Source organism: Antechinus flavipes, chromosome 3, assembly GCF_016432865.1.
Source record: "Antechinus flavipes isolate AdamAnt ecotype Samford, QLD, Australia chromosome 3, AdamAnt_v2, whole genome shotgun sequence".
In the NCBI taxonomy this organism is placed as follows: domain Eukaryota; kingdom Metazoa; phylum Chordata; class Mammalia; order Dasyuromorphia; family Dasyuridae; genus Antechinus; species Antechinus flavipes.
Genome location: NC_067400.1, coordinates 630337991 through 630355252, shown reverse-complemented (window position 1 = coordinate 630355252; position 17262 = coordinate 630337991). Strand labels below are relative to the sequence as shown.

The 17262-nt window shown below is 44.8% G+C and overlaps 2 protein-coding genes across 2 annotated transcripts in view; both read left to right on the top strand.

Moving 5' to 3' along the window:
* LOC127556780 (zinc finger protein 28 homolog) overlaps nt 1-17262 on the top strand; it is a 100472-nt gene that overhangs the window by 27256 nt on the left and 55954 nt on the right. The window lies entirely within an intron of this gene.
* On the top strand, nt 1168-13603 carry LOC127556747 (zinc finger protein 665-like). Its single transcript, XM_051990136.1, has 4 exons — nt 1168-1266; nt 2326-2443; nt 5607-5733; nt 7783-13603. Exons 2-4 carry the CDS (start codon nt 2411-2413, stop codon nt 10620-10622), a joined length of 3000 nt encoding a protein of 999 aa, XP_051846096.1. The 5' UTR covers nt 1168-1266; nt 2326-2410; the 3' UTR covers nt 10623-13603.

Genomic DNA, 17262 nt, shown 5'->3' with positions numbered 1-17262 from the left:
TTTGTGCACACGCCGTTTGGGGCTGTGTGGGAAAAAGGTGAAGAACTTACAGTTTAAGCCCGTACTGATCAGGGACCGTTAGCGAAAGCCTTAAAGGCCTCAGTTTGGGAACCGCGGGAGTTTAGATAAGGCCTGGACTACATTGTGTGTTCCAAGGACACTGCTTTCCATGTCCCTGCTTTGGGCATTTGAAGAAAGCTACAGATCCCACCGGTTCCACCACCCGCCGGACGCGCCAAGGCCGGGATTTGCCGGACGGGCTTTGAAAGAAGCATTTGCGGGAGATTCGCAGTTAGCCAGAAACCTCCCCCCCCCCCCTCCCCGGAGCTCCTGGCTCCCCCAAGCGGGAGGGGCGGATACAGCCTCTTAGCCCCGGATCTTCCGCGCTGAGGAAAGGACTTTGCTCTAAAAGCGCCGGCGCGGACGTGAAAAGTAAAAACAACCGTGGGGGTTTTACCCCCTTCTCAACGGGGCTGAAGGAGGCGCTTAAAGGGGGGCCAGAGACCCGTGTTTCAGGGGGGCAGCTTGGAGGGAGGCTCACTCCCCCCCACGGACGGAGGGATGAGCGGCTGCCCCGGGGAAATGTCCAAAGGAACAGAAACGGCATCAAACCCGCGGCGGGGCCTGAGAGGGCTGAGCAAGAGCGGGTTCTCTCCCTGTGCCCCCTCACCGAAGGGGGGATGGGGGAAGGGCGCAGGTCCCGTGGCCCCTCCCGGGAGAAGGGGGGGCCCGAGCCCTCATTTGGAATTATGCAAATGATCGAACACAGAACTTCCACGTGCACTTTTCCCTCAGGAATTTCTGAGCACATCCGGGTCCTTTCTTGTATGGAACCCCACAATCTATCCCCAGCTCATCCCTTAAAGCTTGGGAACTTGCTGGAAAGAAGGGGTGGACAGAGCCAAGAATATAAGGAAGCAAGATAAAGTCTTCACTGTGTCAAAGAAGGCCTAGTGACGTCACTCCCGCCTCGGGCCCTGAGCCCCAGGGCATGCTGGGAGTCCCCTGTGGCTCAGGCGCTGCTGCCTGGTCCCAGGTTTATTTCTGTTCTTCCTTCTGTCCTGGGAGAGTGGGGGAGGGGAGGAGGGCAGGAGGGCAGCTGTGCGCAGGCGCGACCTGGGACTTCCGCCTTCCTTGGTAAGGCGCCTCCTCTTCCTCACCAGTTGGGGGCCGGTCTTGTGGCAGCGTCTGCAGAATTGATGCGCTTGTGCAGGCCCCGAGTGCGGGGGCGCGCGTGCAGGAGAGGGGTGCAAAAGTGCGGTAGCTGTGAGTGGGGGCGTGGAACGGAGCTGCGTGTGAGCGTGGGAGCGGGGTGCGTGTGCGCGTGGGCGGGGCTGCACTGGGGCCGTAGCCCTGAGAGATTGCACCTGCGTCGGCTGAGATGGGGGCGGGGCGTGCTTGGGCATCCCTGTGGCTTGGTGGGCGGCGGGCGCTGCTGAGTGTTCCTTGGGGAACCCAACTAACCTTTCATCCCCTGAGCCCCAGTATTTAGTGGTCCCCTCATCGGTCAGCAGTGGGCCTTCGCACACTGAGCAGCGGTGAGGATTTTGTAGTTTTACACCGTTTGCCTCAGTTTCCTCCAGCGCAAAAAGCGGTGAGAGCAGCCCCTCCCCCCCCCCCTCCGGGAGATCCCGCTATGAGGCGCTGAGGGCCGGGCCTGGGGGACGGGGAGCGCTCTCTACCTGCAGCTTAGTGTGAACGTTGTCCCGTCCTTTGCCTTTGCCTGGAAGGGGGGGTGGGTTGGGAGTGTGGAGGAGATTCCCTGGAAGGATGGGTAGGGGGGACTGGGGCTCCCAGCCAGCTCTGCTGTTTGACCTATGTCCCTCCTGGTGGTCTTGGGACATCTGTCATCATTTCTGGGGGTCCCTGTTACCAGCGCGGACGTGAAAAGTAAAAACAACGGTGGGGGTTTTACTCCCTTCTCAACGGGGCTGAAGGAGGCGCTTAAAGGGGGACCAGAGACCCGTGTTTCAGGGGGGCAGCTTGGAGGGAGGCTCACTCCCCCCCACGGACGGAGGAATGAGCGGTGGGGCAGGTGGGGGTCCCTGTTACAGATGGAGAAACTGAGGCAGGGACCAAGGGCTTGGCCAGGTCACACGGGCCTTCCAGGGATTGGGTGAAGGCCCCGTGGGGCTCAGGCTCCTTAGTGGGGGCGGGGTAGCGGGAGGGTCTCCCTGCCCCCACAGGCGAGATCTCTCTGCCTCCTCTGAGCTGAGATGTCTCCTCCTCCTGGGGAGCAGCCGCCCCCCACCTCCCTGCCCTCAGAGCTCTCTCTCTCTCTCTCTCTCTCTCTCTCTCTCTCTCTCTATCTCTCATTGTGGGCAGGTCAGCACCAGCCTGGGTAGAAAAGGCTCAGACCCTGTCCTCTATCTCTGGAGTCCCTGTTCGTCCCAAGCCCGGAACCACAGACATGGCCCCCGGCAGCCGGAGCCCCTCGTCCCAGGTGAGTGCGGCCCCTGCCCAGGGGGAGCCCAAGGGAGCCCAGGGAGCTTCCTCCTGTCAGAGGGAGGGGCCCCGGCAGGGCCGGCAGCAGGGCACTAATCACCCTCCTGGCACTGCCCATTCCCTGCCCCCTCAGGCGGCTCCCAGGGCTCTGAGTCCCTCTGCTTTGCCAGGTCCCAGATCAAATCAATAAATGTTTCGAAATTAGCTCCTCTGGGCCAAGCTCCGGGCGAACCACTGAGGATGCAGAGGAAGGTAAAGAAAAAAAACCAGATCCGGGGGAGAAAACAGCTCCTGAGCTGTGTCCACACCTGCGCTGGGCAGTGTAGATGGGAGCTACTCTCCGAGGGAAGGTTCGGCAGTTTGGGGACCGGGAAAAGCTGTTACAGAAAGGGAGAATTTAGCTGAGATGTGAAGGAAGCAGGAGGGGAGGGAGGAGGCCGGTGCAAACAGGAGAGAAGCTAGTGAAAAGGCCCAGGGTCAGGGGACAGAGGGTCCTGGTTAAGCATAAGTCTAGAGGCCAATGTCCCTGGGGCAGAGAGGAAGACTAAGGTGGGAGAAGGCCTGGGTGGGTGTTGTGGTGCCTGCCATGTGCCGGGAGCCACATAAAGCCTCATTGATCCTGCTGTGGGAATTGTCAGGATCTTTGGTAGGGAAAGTCAGGGAGCTCAGGGTCCAGCCAGAGAGTAAACTGTGGGTTATTTATCCCCGGGAGGGTGTGACAGACTCCATGACTGGGGGGTTCCATTTCCTCACATGTCACAGATACAGTCTCTCCTCCTTACCTGACCTGGGCTTTGAGTAGGATCTGTTGGGTTTTATAGCCAGTTATAAAGAAGTTAGGACCTAGTTACAAAAAGGTACATTTGCTTGTTTGTTTTAAATTAATTTCAATTATATGTCATGACAACTTGTAGCATTCATTTTTATAAGATTTGGAGTTGTAAATTTTTCTCCTTCCCTTTCTTGCTAAAATAGTAGGCAATTTGAAAAAAATGAAACAGCTCAAAAGAGGAGAAAAATAGAGTAAAGTAATTTAGAGATATATTCTAAAATCACTTTCAGTGTCCATCAGTTCTTTATTTAGTGTGTGGAAAGCCTTTTCCTTCTTGAGTCTTTCATAATTTCCTTAGATCATTATGCTCTTGAGAAGAGCTGAGTCATTTATAGTTGATCATTATACTCTAGTGCTGATTCTGTATTGAATCTTTTGCTGGCTCTGCTCATTTCAATTTGCAGCAATTTGGTTTTTTAGTTCTTTCTGAAATCTGTCTGTTCACCATTTCTTATTGCACAATACTATTTTGTAATATTCATGCACTACAGCTTGTTCAGTCCTTCCCCAATTGATGGGAATTCCCTCAGTTTCCACAATGTTGCCTCATGAAAAGAGATGGTATAAATGTTTTTGCACATGTAAGCCCTTTCCCTCTTTTTGTAATCTCTTTGGAATAATACAGACCTAGAGGTGCTATTGATAGATCTAAAGATTTGCACAGTTTGGTTGCCCTAGTTCTTAATTGCTCTCCAGAAAGCTTAGATCACTTCACAATTCCTCTTCAGTGCACTAATATCCCAGTATTCCCACATTCTTTCCAGCATTGATCATTTTTTTGTCTTATTAGTTAATCTGCTAGATGTGATGTGGTACTTTTGCGGTTTTATTTACATTTCCCTAATCAAAAGTGATTTAGAGCATTTATTTCCTACATTATTTTTGATTTCATCATCTAAAGATTTGACCATTTCTCCTTTGACCATTTCTCAAATGAGAAATGGTTTTTATTCTTACACATTTGACTCAGTTCTCTCTATGTATTTGGGAAATGTGGCCTTCATCAGAGATACTTGCAGTGAAGCTCATTTCCCATCTTTCTGCTTTCCTTGAAAAGTACATTTTTACCAAGAGAAGAAAATGTGAATTGAGAGTTCAAGTGTGAAGTCTTTGGCGTAGATATTTATGTCAGAATAAGAGAATACAAGAACAAAGAAATAAGTGCTCAATTACTCAGGTTGTTTGGCAAGACAGTAACAGGACTGGAAGTGAGTGTTCTGAGTTTTCTTCAAAGTGATTGGGGGACTAAAGGTACTGAAGGAGACATCTAGTATATTGATAAAAAAAAAATAGCAGCATAGTATCAAGTGAAGTCAGTGATGTTTTCTCCAAAATTCACTTACTACTAGATGTGTAAAAGTCTGGGTCATAAGATTTTGGGGACATGATAGTATTTTTCAGAGTTAAAGAAAGAAAGAGATTGGGATTGGGCAAAAAATAATGAATGGAAAGCAATCACAGAATAAGGATTGAGCAGGTTCAAAGGTCTCCCCAGCCAGGATAGCCTGACTTCTGGATGGGCTTTAGAGGACTGAGTGAAGTAGGAATCCAGGTGAGAATGTGTCATCAAAGGCTATTTCTTGTTCCTTGGAGGCAGGGCACTTACAACCCAGGTTGGCCTACTGACCTCTTTGAACTCCTGGATGAGACCTACCCCGGGAGTGCAAGCACAGCATTGGCTTTCTGGGAGACAGTGTCCCAATTAATCATCTCTCACAGAACATATTCTATTAACAACCTCACCTTATTAGAAGAGATAAAGCTTTATCACTTGTCTGGAAAAAGTCTCATGCCAGCATGATTCCCTTTAAAATTCTTTTCCTGCTTCCATCTAGTTGAGATTTCATTTTAGGAAATTTGTAGATAATTTCTTTGTTCTCTCCTCAGTGATCACTGCTAATCGTTTCTTCCTCAGAATACATAGTATTTACCAAGTTCTCACAAACTCTTCATAGAATTTTTTTATATATAATCACTTAAGACCCTTCTTGTCAGGAGTGATATCTCATCATCTCTCTTTCACCTCTACAGGTTTTATAGAATTCATTTATTATCCCTAAATACATTGGAGAAGAATTTTTATAGTAATGCATTTTTCCAACTTTTATTATCCAATGTGACTTTCATTTGAAATGGAAAATGCTTTTTCTCAATATTCCATTGAACTCTTAATGCCTGGTTCCAAGTGTGGGCTCTGACACTCCTAAAGATTATATGAATTTTAGGCAAATCCCATCTCTGCTTCAGCTTCCTTGTCTGTTGATGAGGGTTGGACTAGATGAATTCTGGAGTCTCTTAGCTCTAAATCAAGTGATTTTTGATCGTTTAGGAGTTGGTGACAATCAAGGATATTATGGTGGACTTCACTGAGGAGGAGTGGGGTCTCCTGGACCTTTCCCAGAAGAAGCTGTACAAGGAGGTCACGCTGGAGAATGTCCAGAATCTGCTGTCCCTGCGTAAGGACTGTTTTCTCTCTTTTTTTTGGTGTTCATCATCAGTATAAAATGAGCACAAAAAGCACAGTAGAGATCCAAACTGTGTTGCATCCTAGAAATTGGACTGAGCACTCAATCATCTGAGTGCACCAAATCTCCATCCGTTTTGGTCTTTGTTGCACCTTTTTGAGTTACATAATCTACCCTTAGTCAGATAGCTGACCTTACTTCCACATTTGTTAGGTAAACTTCCTGAAAACCTGCTGAAAAGAATGGGAGAGGATTCTGATAAGATGGCACAATAGGACAGGAAATACTTAGCTCCCTAAGAATCTCCTCTAAAACAAAAAATCAATGCCTCACTATTTATTTTGAATAGCAGAAGTGACTAAAACTTCAGATGTTGTCTGGACCTTAAAATTTTAGCTAGGACCTCATCTCCCTAGGTAGAGATTTGGCCCAAATGAAAGACTAGGCACTATAGGTAGACTCTGCTAAATTACCCTAGAGCAAGCCTTGGGGGCAGCTGGATTGCCTTAAGATCTCAGCCTCCAAAGCTTTCACCTCTGGCACAGTGAGGGACAGGAGCAATCAATTGAAAGAGAACAAAAGGCCCTGTTCTAAGAAAATTCTCAGATGAAAACCTCATGTCTCAAATATACCAAGAAATAGGAACAAGTAGTTTCTGATGAAGAAATTCAAACTATTTACAGCTATATGAGAAAATATTCTAACTTATGATTAATTAGTGAAATCAAATCAAAAACACTATTTTGATATCATGTTGGGGACACTACTATATTGTTGCTGAAATTATGAACTCATCCACTCAATTTGGAGAACAATCTGGAGTTATTATGAAAGAGTTATAAAATTGTATTCTCTTTGACTCCAAAATACCACGAGAAGTTCTGTTTGCCCAGATAATTAGGGAAAAAAGAAGCAAATTTATACGTTTTAAAAGATTAATAGACCTCTCTTTTTAAGTGACAAAGCTATAAACTTTGGGGATGCCATCAATTCATAAATAGCTAAAGAGAAATGGAATACGACCTAAGATCAATGGTTAATAGCTTCAGCAGTCATTGATGATGGTGTATTGAGAACTTTATGAAACAGTTCAGCCCATCTCTTCCATTATCACAACCTTATTGCTAATCAATGGAGCTCTATCAGTATTAGGCAGCTTAGATAGGTTTTTGGTCCATAAATATTTTTCAGGGGATCATAAAAGAGTTTTAGCTTGTTATACTCAATGTAAAAATGAACTTTATCTATCGTTATATACTGGGCCAAAAATCCAACATGTCTGTAACCTTTGATTATACTTTTGGGAGAGTTAAATAATGCTTTCCTAGAGATGGATTTTCTAAAGTACTTGTAATCTTGTAAATCTTGTAGAGTTCTCATTTTTCATTTAATATTTTCTGAATTTCCCTATTATTTTCATTGAATCTATTTGGATGTTTACTTTTTTCTTGAATGAGGAAATGTGGTACTATCCAACAAATCTCTGAAAGTGGTCTATTCCTTATCTGCTCTATAATTTTCAACTGTGTTGTTGGCTCAGTTTTCCCTCTAAATTAGCAAAAACTATTCCAGCACAAAGAAGACTAATCTACCTTCACTACGTATTTGGTAGTTATCTCGGCTTTGGGCCCCTGCCTTTGCTGAATGTGTATTTTTCTTTGGGAGAGGATAAGTCTCTGATTGGTTCAGTACTTTGGGATGCGCATCTCACATATTATCTATCTCTCTTTTTTTTTTTTTTTTTTTCTGAAGCAATTGGGGTTAAGTGACTTGAGTGTTAAGTATTTGAGATCAGATTTGAACTTTCTGATTTCAGGGCTGGTGCTCTATCCATATCTTCTCACTGCCTCCAGTCTATCTCTTAAAAAAAAAAAAAAAAAACAAAACTTGGGGTAATAAAGGCCATTGTTTTTACTGAGTACACCTATGAAGTTTTGTATAGTTAGTTTGGTGACAAGCTGCAATGATTCTTATATAATATTGCTATTTGTATTTATATATGTGTGTATGTCTTTTTGTGTATATGGTTGTCTTCTTCAGATGTAGAAACTGGGTTTACAGTAAATGAGATGAGTAAAAAGCTGAAAATTTTTATGGAAGAACTGTACCTGCAAAAATTCATGGATGATGGTCCCTGTGATTTCAATTTGAAGGAATTGCATGATTTTATTCTCAAAGCAGATAGATACCTAAAGAATGATTGTGAATTGTATGAAATTAGAAAGAGATTCAGATGGTCTTCTATCCTAAAGCACTGTAAGAAAATGACCTCCGGAAGTGATTATATTCAAGGTAGTAAATGCAAGAAATGCTTCACTGAAGAAGTAGAGCCAATATATCCAGGTAATCAATGGGATATAGTTGTGAAGTACAGTTCAGACCTCAATGGCCCTCAGAAAAGTGATACTGAAGAAATGATTTCCATAAGTAATAAAAGTGAGAAGGCTGTCAGTCAAAACTCAAATCTCCTTACTCATCAGCAAATGTATATTAGAAAAGAAACTGATGAGCATAATGTATGTGAAGCTACCTCATCCTATCACTCATCTCTTCCTTACCACCCTGGAATGAAAAGATCTAGCTATGATCAGTGTGGGATAGCTGTTGGTTGGAATCCAGTTCTTGCTAGCCTTCAGAAGGCTCATAATGGAGAAGCATCTCATAAATGTACTGAATGTGGGAGAGCTTTCTATGACAGATCATTTCTGCTTGACCATCAGAGAATCCACATTAGAGAGAAGCCTTATTTATGTCTTCAGTATGGAAATCCTTCCATATGCAATCAAGGTGGAGAAAATTGTATAGATATTTCTAGTCTAGCAAAACATAAGAAAACTCACATTGGAGAGAAGGCTTATGAATGTAATCAATGTGGAAAGACTTTTAGACGCAGCTCCCATCTTGCTAGACATCAAGGAATCCACACTGGAGACAAACCTTTTAAATGTAATCAGTGTGGAAAGGCTTTCATAAGTAATTACAAGCTTGCAGAACATCAGAGAATCCACACTGGAGAGAAGCCTTTTACATGTAATGAATGTGGAAAGGCTTTCACACGCAGTGACAGTCTTGTTGCCCATCAGAGAATCCACACTGGAGAAAAACTTTTTAAATGTAATCAGTGTGGAAATGCTTTCCCCACGAGGCGAATTCTTTCTGAACATCAGAGAATCCACACTGGAGAGAAACCTTTTAAATGTAATCAGTGTGGAAAGACTTTCAGATATAATTACATCGTTGCAGAACATCAGAGAATCCACACAGGAGAGAAACCTTTTAAATGTAATCATTGTGGAAAGGCTTTCACACGCAGTGCCAGTCTTGCTTTACATCAAAGAAAGCACACTGGAGAGAAACCTTTTAAATGTAATCAGTGTGGAAAGGTTTTCACACAGAGATCCAGTCTTGCTTTACATCATAGAAAGCACACAGGAGAGAAACTTTTTAAATGTAATCAATGTGGAAATGCTTTCACACAGAGATCCAGTCTTATTTTACATCAAAGAAAGCACGTTGGAGAGAAACCTTTTAAATGTAATCACTGTGGAAAGGCTTTCACATGGAGTGTCAGTCTTGCTTTACATCAGAGAATCCACACTGGAGAGAAACCTTTTAAATGTAATCATTGCGGAAAGGCTTTCACATGGAGTGTCAGTCTTGCTTTACATCAGAGAATCCACACTGGAGAGAAACCTTTTAAATGTAATCATTGTGGAAAGGCTTTTAGATCCAGCTCAAGTCTTGCTAAACATCAGAGAATCCACACTGGAGAGAAACCTTTTAAATGTAATCATTGTGGAAAGGCTTTCACACAAACTGCAGGTCTTGCTAAACATCAGAGAATCCACACTGGAGAGAGACCTTTTAAATGTAATCATTGTGGAAAGACTTTCACACAGAGCTCCAATCTAGCTAAACATCAGAGAATCCACACTGGAGAGAAACCTTTTAAATGTAATCATTGTGAAAAGACTTTCATACAGAGTTCCAATCTTGTTTTACATCAGCGAAAGCACACAGGAGAGAAACCTTTTGAATGTAATCAATGTGGAAAGCGTTTCAGTTGCAAATCAAGACTTGCTAGACATCAGAGAATCCACACTCAAGAGAAATCTTTTAAATGTATTCAATGTGGAAAGGCTTTCAAATTCTCCTCCAGTCTTGTTACACATCAAAAAATTCACACTGAAGAAAAGCCTTTCAAATGTAATCACTGTGGAAAAGCTTTCAGACAGAGTTCTAGTCTTGCTTTACATCAGAGGATCCACACTGGAGAGAAACCTTTTAAATGTAATCAGTGTGGAAAGGCTTTTACAATGAAGTGCAATCTTGCTAGACATCAGGGAATCCATGTTGGAGAGAAATCTTTTAAGTGTAATCAGTGTGGAAAGGTTTTCACAAAGAGTTCCAGTCTTGGTTTACATCAGAGAAGGCATACTGGAGAGAAACCTTTTAAATGTAATCAGTGTGGAAAGGTTTTCATAACCAAAGCCATTCTTGGCATACATCAGAGAATCCACACTGGAGAAAAGCCATATGAATGTAATCGTTGTGGAAAGGCTTTCACATTCAAGGGAGATCTTATCCAACACCAGAAAATCCACTCTGGAGAGAAACCTTTTGAATGTAATCAATGTGGAAAGGCTTTCATAAAGAGAGCCAGTCTTGCTTTGCACCAGGGAATCCACACAGGAGAAAAGCCTTATAAATGTAATCAGTGTGGAAAGGCTTTCACACGCAAGGGAGATCTTAGCAGACATCAGAAAATCCACACTGGAGAGAAGCCTTTTAAATGTAATCAATGTGGAAAGGCTTTCGTACGTAATTACAGCCTTGCAAAACACCGGAGAATCCATGTAGTTTCTCCTAAAGCCCTATAAATGGAATTGATTTGGAAAGGCTTTCATATGCAAGAGAGATCTTACCAGACATCAGAAATTCCACCCTGGAGATAAACATTTTAAATGTAATCAATGTGGAAAGATTTGTGAAAGAATACAGTGCCTGTCTTGCTAGACACCAGAGAACTCACACTGGAAAGAAACCTTTTTAAAGTATTCAGTGTGTAAAGGCTTTTGCACAGAAGTGAAATCTTGTTGAACATCAAAGAACCCACAATGGAGAGAAACACTTTGTAGTCAGTGAGGAAAGGATTTCACACTACGGTCTTTTCTAGCTGCACATCAGAGAATCCATCCTGGAGAGAAAACTTATAAATGAAATTAATGTGCAAAGGCATTCAGCTACAAATCCAAAATTGGCAAACATCAGAGAATCCTCACTAAAGTGAAGCATTATGATAATAATAAATGTGAAATGATTCTACAAAGAATTCCCATCTGGCTGTATATGAGACAATCCACACTGGAGAGAAACCTTATAAATGAATTCAATGAGGGAAGGCTTTAGACAAATAGTCCTGCTCAACATCACAGTAGCCACACTGGAGAGAAATGTTTTGAATGTAATCAATGTGAAATGATTTCATTCTGAGCTGGAATCTTTCTAAATATTAGACAATCGACACTGGAACCAAAACCTCATGAGTATGGTGAATATAGCACAGCTTTGATCTATCATTCTGAGCCTATTTAAGAGAAGAGGGTCCTTGTAATGTTCTGGTTAGCTTTCTGGAAGTCTTTGGACCAGGATTTGTTTCAGCTGAGTAATCATCCTTAGAATAGCTAGAGATAAAGTCCAAAAGTTTTTATTGTCTCCCTCACAATCTATCTCTCTGCCTGCAGCTCAGCTGGCTTTCTGAAGGCCCTTCAGATGGGCATTGGTCTCAGGGGAGAAAATGCAGGAGAGTCACCAGGACAGTCTCTATCTTGAAGCTTCTCTGAGCCTGAGGGCTTGAGCTTCAGCTTCCAGTTTTCTGTATACTCCGAGTCTCTTAGGGTCCTCCTCTAGGTCTGACTCTGACCTCTTAAATACTCCATTACAATTAAATCCATTCATTATGCTGCGTATAAGCCAATCATTATATCACTAGGGAACCATTATTTGTTGTAAGATGAATTCAATTATACTGAACTAGAGAACTATTAATCACCATGCTAAACTAGATAACCATTTTCTTATCAATTCCACTCAGTTAACACCTTCTTGTAAGAATCCTTGCTTCAAGTACATTTCTCCAGAATTCTGGCTCATTACAGCTTTCCACTTGAAGGAGATCATATTCACATGACCAACTTAGTAATACTTTCTAGGACCAATCATCTCTTATTTCCCACCTCAGAGTTCATGTAGGACAAAAATCTGATCATTGTCATGGACAAGGAAAGATACTCAAATGGAATTCAGAGATCAACCTGAGCAGCAGATTCTTGGGCATTCAGTGTGGGAAGGCTTTCAAGCAGAAATCATACTTTCTCTCTGAGGATTCATGGAAAAATCTTAGAAATGGTTCATGTGGCTGTGCTTTTTCCTGCAAGAGGGTGTTCAGCAGACAACCTTATTGCTAGTGAAAGGAAGAAGGATAAAGACCATGCTTGTAGAGCTGATTCTTGACTCTCCTCAGGAGAAATTCTACTAGAGATGAAATTTGGAGTTCTCATTCACAAGGGAAGGCCTTCTTCTGCAGCCCAGCCTTCATTAGACTTTGAAGAGAATGAAATAGTCATAAAATAGCTCAAATTTCCATCCTGTTATGAGGGAGGGGAATCACAGAGGACAGCCTGCAGGAGTAACTGAGGCAGAGTTCTGACTCCCAAATCCTGTAATAGAGGAGTCTGGTTCTCTCCCAACCAAGTAGACCCCAGACCTGGCTCTCCCATCTGAGGCGCTCCTTCTTTCAGGGGCTCTGTTACAGGAATACAAGTATCCTATCAATAGAACAGCATTTCATTGGTTACTGTAAAGTGCATTGGCTAAAATATGGATACCCTCAGGGCCAGGGGGTTTCAGGATGCCCAGTGCATCCACTGACTAGATGGTCATAAACTGGATGATGTCCCTTGGCTTGGGCCAGGGAAGATGGGGCCTTTTAGTGTTCAAGAGATGAATGAGCCATTCCTGGGGTTGGACAAGTGCAGATTACACATCCCCAAGAACATTTCAGGGAGAACTTGGGGGTTTTCCACCATGACAGGTTGGCCTGTAGGGAAACAGGATGGAGAGAGTTCTTGTTGTTATTCTCACGTTAGTGAACTTAGGGAAGTCGGCCTTCCCTATGGAAATAGTTTCTATTATACAAGCCTGAAGCCTGCCCAAAGCCTCCAGCAGAAGGTCCATTCCTACATAATTCCTACAACAGTGAATTGTTCATCGTTGTCCTTACTATCAAATGACTATTAAATATTACTAAATGAAAAATCAGGAACAGTCCTTGGCTACCATAAAATCATAATGGACTGATTAATACTGATGCAGGGTTGAGGGGGGGGTCCCCAGTAAGTCATCTGTCTCACTGTGCATAAAACTCCGTACATGTAATGGTTTTTGTCTCAAATCCTGATGTTCGTCAGGGCTCCTCGATTGTTCCTGATGGTCACAGACTATGATTCCTTTAGCCATTCCCCAATTACTTGGTGTTTGCTTTTTTTCTGTGGTTTCTGCCACAAAATATCCTTGTAAAAATGCTTTGCTAACCAGACATGAAATTCTGTAATCTGTAAACCACTCGGTGGCAACCTGGATTAAATGTTGTGTTTGAATCCCCAAGGGCCGAGTTCCAGTTCCTTCTCTGGCCCTTTCAGGCTGTATATTGTATGTAGGTCTGTCATGTAACCTGGTCCTGCCCAAGTTTCCCCATCTGTAGAATGGGGAGAACAAGGGCATCTGCTTCCCGGGGTGGGGATGAGGATTACATTGGACAGTAATTATGAAACACTTTGCAAACATGAAATCACTATGGAAATCCTGGCTGTTTTTATGTTTTATTTTTCCTTGGGTTCCTGGTCTCAGAGTAAAGTCAGTTGCTAGAACATGGGGACATTTGAGTCTAATTGATATTCTGAAGAGAGCCGTTACTTGAATGAACAGGGAACTGGATCAGGCAATACTTGCAGCCCCATCCTGGCTCTGATGCTTCATACTCTGTAACTCTGGGGAAGGAACAAGTCTGTCTCCCTCACCTCCTCTCTGAAATGGGGAGGGGGGTCTCAGGGGCTTCCTAGTGCCCTTCCCCCTCTAAGTTAGTGCTCCCATCCACAGCAGAGCCCTGTGCCCTTTACCCCCACACTCTCCCTATATTCTGGGACTGAGATCCCAGAACCAGATCTACAGTTATGGCAGAACACTGAGGAAGAAAGGTCTTGGGCAACAGAGGGAATTGGGTATGAGAAGGACCAAGGAAGACGGGAGGAGTGACTTGAGGTCACTTACTCCAAAGCCCTCCCTGAGGTGGTCAGGACTTACTAAGAACTACTCAGGGTTGGAAACAGCAAAAAGCAGCCTGGCAGAGAACAGAAATGGCCCCTGTGGGGATGGAGCGCTCGGGGGCCCAGCTTAACTCCTGAGGAACAAGTGACCTTGGAAATAGATGAGGAATGAGAGGGAAGTCGAGGAAAACACATGGATGGGGAGAAGAAGGGCTTATCTGGCAAGAAGGGTCACAGCAAAGTCCAAAGGGCAACATTCATCCCCAGCAAGCAGTGTGCCTTAGAGGAAAAGGGAAACATTTGACTGGGAAACTCATGCTTGTGCATCCCTGTGGCACAGCGGGGCTCCTCCAGGCACTGAGCTCCCAGTTTTGCATGCGCTTAGCAGTCGCCGGTGGTCCTCTGTACAATTGGAGGGAGGAGCTAGGATTCTGTGGTTTGACCCCCACAGTTTCCTTCTCAGTTTCCTTCTGTGTAAAAAAGGCATGAGAGCAGCTCCTTCTCCTCTCCCTCCCCATGAGCTCATTTCTTTAAAGCATTAAGTACAGGACCTGGTATACAGCAAGCGTTCTCTACATGCAGCTCTTACTGTAAATTATACTCGGCCTCTCTCCCCTCCCATTTGCCTGGAGGATAGTGAGGGTGGAGGAGGGACAGCACAAGGTCTGGCCCAGTTCTGCCCCTTGGCCTCTTCCTGTCCCTGTGTTGCTGCGGCATCATTTGGGGTTCCTCCTGCAGGTTTGGGAGGTGGGGGAAACTGAGGCAGCCAGAGATGAAGTGTCACACCAGCCTTCCAGGAATTTGACCCCAGGGCTTCCCCATTCCCTAGTATTCAGGAAACCTTAGTGTCTAGTGCTGGGGCCCCATAATTGAGAGCTCTCTGCTTCTTTCTCTGAGCTGAGATCTCTTGGTCTCCTTCTCTCTAAGATCTCTCGGCCTCCTTTTGGGGAGCAGACTCTCCCCACTGTCCCTGCCCTCAGAGTCTTTGGACAGGTCAGCATCTAGCCTGGATAGAGAAGGCTCAGACCCCGGCCTCCCTCTCTGGGGCCCCTCTCCCTCCCCAGCCCCCCTGGCAGAGGACCCAAGCCTGGAACCAGAGACATGGCCCCCTGGCAGCCGGAGCCCCTCCTCCCAGGTGAGTGCAGTCCCTCTCTTGGTGTTAAGGGCACTCTCTCTGTAGAGACAGGGACGCCAAAATGGGGACGGGGGCGGCAGACTTCCCATTCAAGGTCTGCAGAATCAGAGGTCCACCATGACACCCCAAAAACACACTGGGCATTGTAGGCCAGTGTCCAAAAGAAGTTGTTGGCCTAAATCTGCCCATCCAGGCGTCCAGAGGCCATTCTGCTGCTGAAGGTGGCTTGCCCAAAGCGGGCTAATGACTGCCCAGGGGCCTTTCTCTTCGGCCTAAGTCCAGATGTCTACAATTGTCGACATGACATTGTCTCAGCCAGCGCCAGTTGGCAAGGTAGGGGCTGGGACCAAATATCGCCGGAAAACGCGAGCTCCTTGGAGTCCCAACGAGCAGCTGAGAGGATGGGCCCTGGACCGGCCCAGAAGGCTCAACGGGATGTCGGCCCCAACCAAGAGTCACTTGGGACCAGGACAAAGGCGGGCATGCGGCTGGGATGGGCTGGGCCCGGGCAGATTAATAGAGAGCATGTCACCTCAGGGTTTGACAGAGCTGGGATTCCTGTGCTCAGGGGCCAGCTCCCCAGGGTCTGCCGGGGGCTGGCACACAGAGCTGGAACTGATTCCCCTCAGGCCCCTTCCCTGCGTGCCTCAGGGAGAATTCCAACTCTTGGGCTTCCTGCTGGCTCTGCTTGTGTCTATGTACCTTGGGGTGTCCCTGTGAGCTGGGGCACTGAGCCCCACACAAAGTACGGGTCTAGAGGATGGGCCCTCACCCCGAGATGGTGAAGATGGAATGTGGGAGGGGCAGAAGAAATAGCTCTTAAGGCCCCGGGAGGGATGCACTCGAGGCCGCTGTCTCGGCCACAGCCCGGCTCTCTCTCTGCGGCTTCAGTATGGAGCAGGTCCCCACGGGAAAGAGGAAGGACTTTTGGGGGGTTTGTGGAGACCATTCAGGATGGTCAGCGCAAGGTGGGGAGCTTGTGGCCCGATCCTTGAGCCCCGTTTTACAGGGAACCTACTGTATTCTTCCAGAGAAAAGGAGCCATCTCCAACTTCTCTGGTGGGAAATGAGAGAGCAGGGGAGCTACTGTTCTGACCCTAGTGATGTAGGAGGGACCAGAAAAGGCTGGTCTTCCTAGAGGGATGGTTTGCACTGTGAATAAATGCAAGCCCGCAGTGAAGAACGCTGATGAAAGGAATCGGGGCAAAGGAAAACTTTAATTCTTGGGAATCTAAAAATTAAGGAAAAATAGTCACAAATTATCTAATTGCTCAAAACATCAATAATGCCAATAAAGAAAACTAAAAAATCAAATATAGATTAAAATAAAGCATAAATCAGATGTTTTAACAAGAAATCATAACATGATTTTTTAAAAAAGAGAACAGAGATTTTGTCCTATAAGAATGAGAATTGCTCCAAAATAATGGAATTCTTGAAAAAGTGCATTTTTGTTCTCTCCTCAGTGATCACTGTTAAGGTTCTTCCTCCCTACTCTCATCCTAAATATGTAGGTCTTACCAAACTCTAACTAGAATTTTCTTAATAGGTCAGTTAGGACACTTCTGGTCAGGAGCAATCTCACATGATCTGTTCTCTTTTTCCTCCCCACCTTCTATAGACACAAATGTTCTCCCTGATTCTACTGGGAGCAGTAGTCTAGTAAGACATTTTTCCAGCTTTTTTTTATTCCAACATAATAATCACTTCAAATAGAAAATGCTTTTCTTGAAATGCTTTTCTTGATATTCCCCTGAGCTCTTACTCAACTCTTGGCTCTGATCCTCCTAAAAGTTCTCTGAGTTTTAGGCAAGCCTATCTCGTTTTTAGTTTCCTCCTCTAAGGTGATGAGGTTTGGACAAGATGAATTGTCTCTTTTGGCTCTAAATTAGTGACTTTTTAATTTTTAAAGTTTTTATTTTCAAAACATAGGCATGGATAACTTGACAACATTGACTCTTGCATAGCCTTGTGTTTCAGATTTTCTTCTGCAGAGGAAATCATCCCTAGATTGCTTGCCAATATATGTTATATATGCTAAAATATATATTAAGTCCAATA

Excerpts from the sequence above, each read along its gene's own strand:
- LOC127556747 (XM_051990136.1), top strand. The coding sequence starts at position 2,411 with ATGGCCCCCGGCAGCCGGAGCCCCTCGTCCCAG. Across the intron at positions 2,444-5,606 it reads GCCGGAGCCCCTCGTCCCAG|GAGTTGGTGACAATCAAGGA; the intron begins GTGAGTGCGGCC and ends TTGATCGTTTAG. Across the intron at positions 5,734-7,782 it reads CCAGAATCTGCTGTCCCTGC|ATGTAGAAACTGGGTTTACA; the intron begins GTAAGGACTGTT and ends TGTCTTCTTCAG.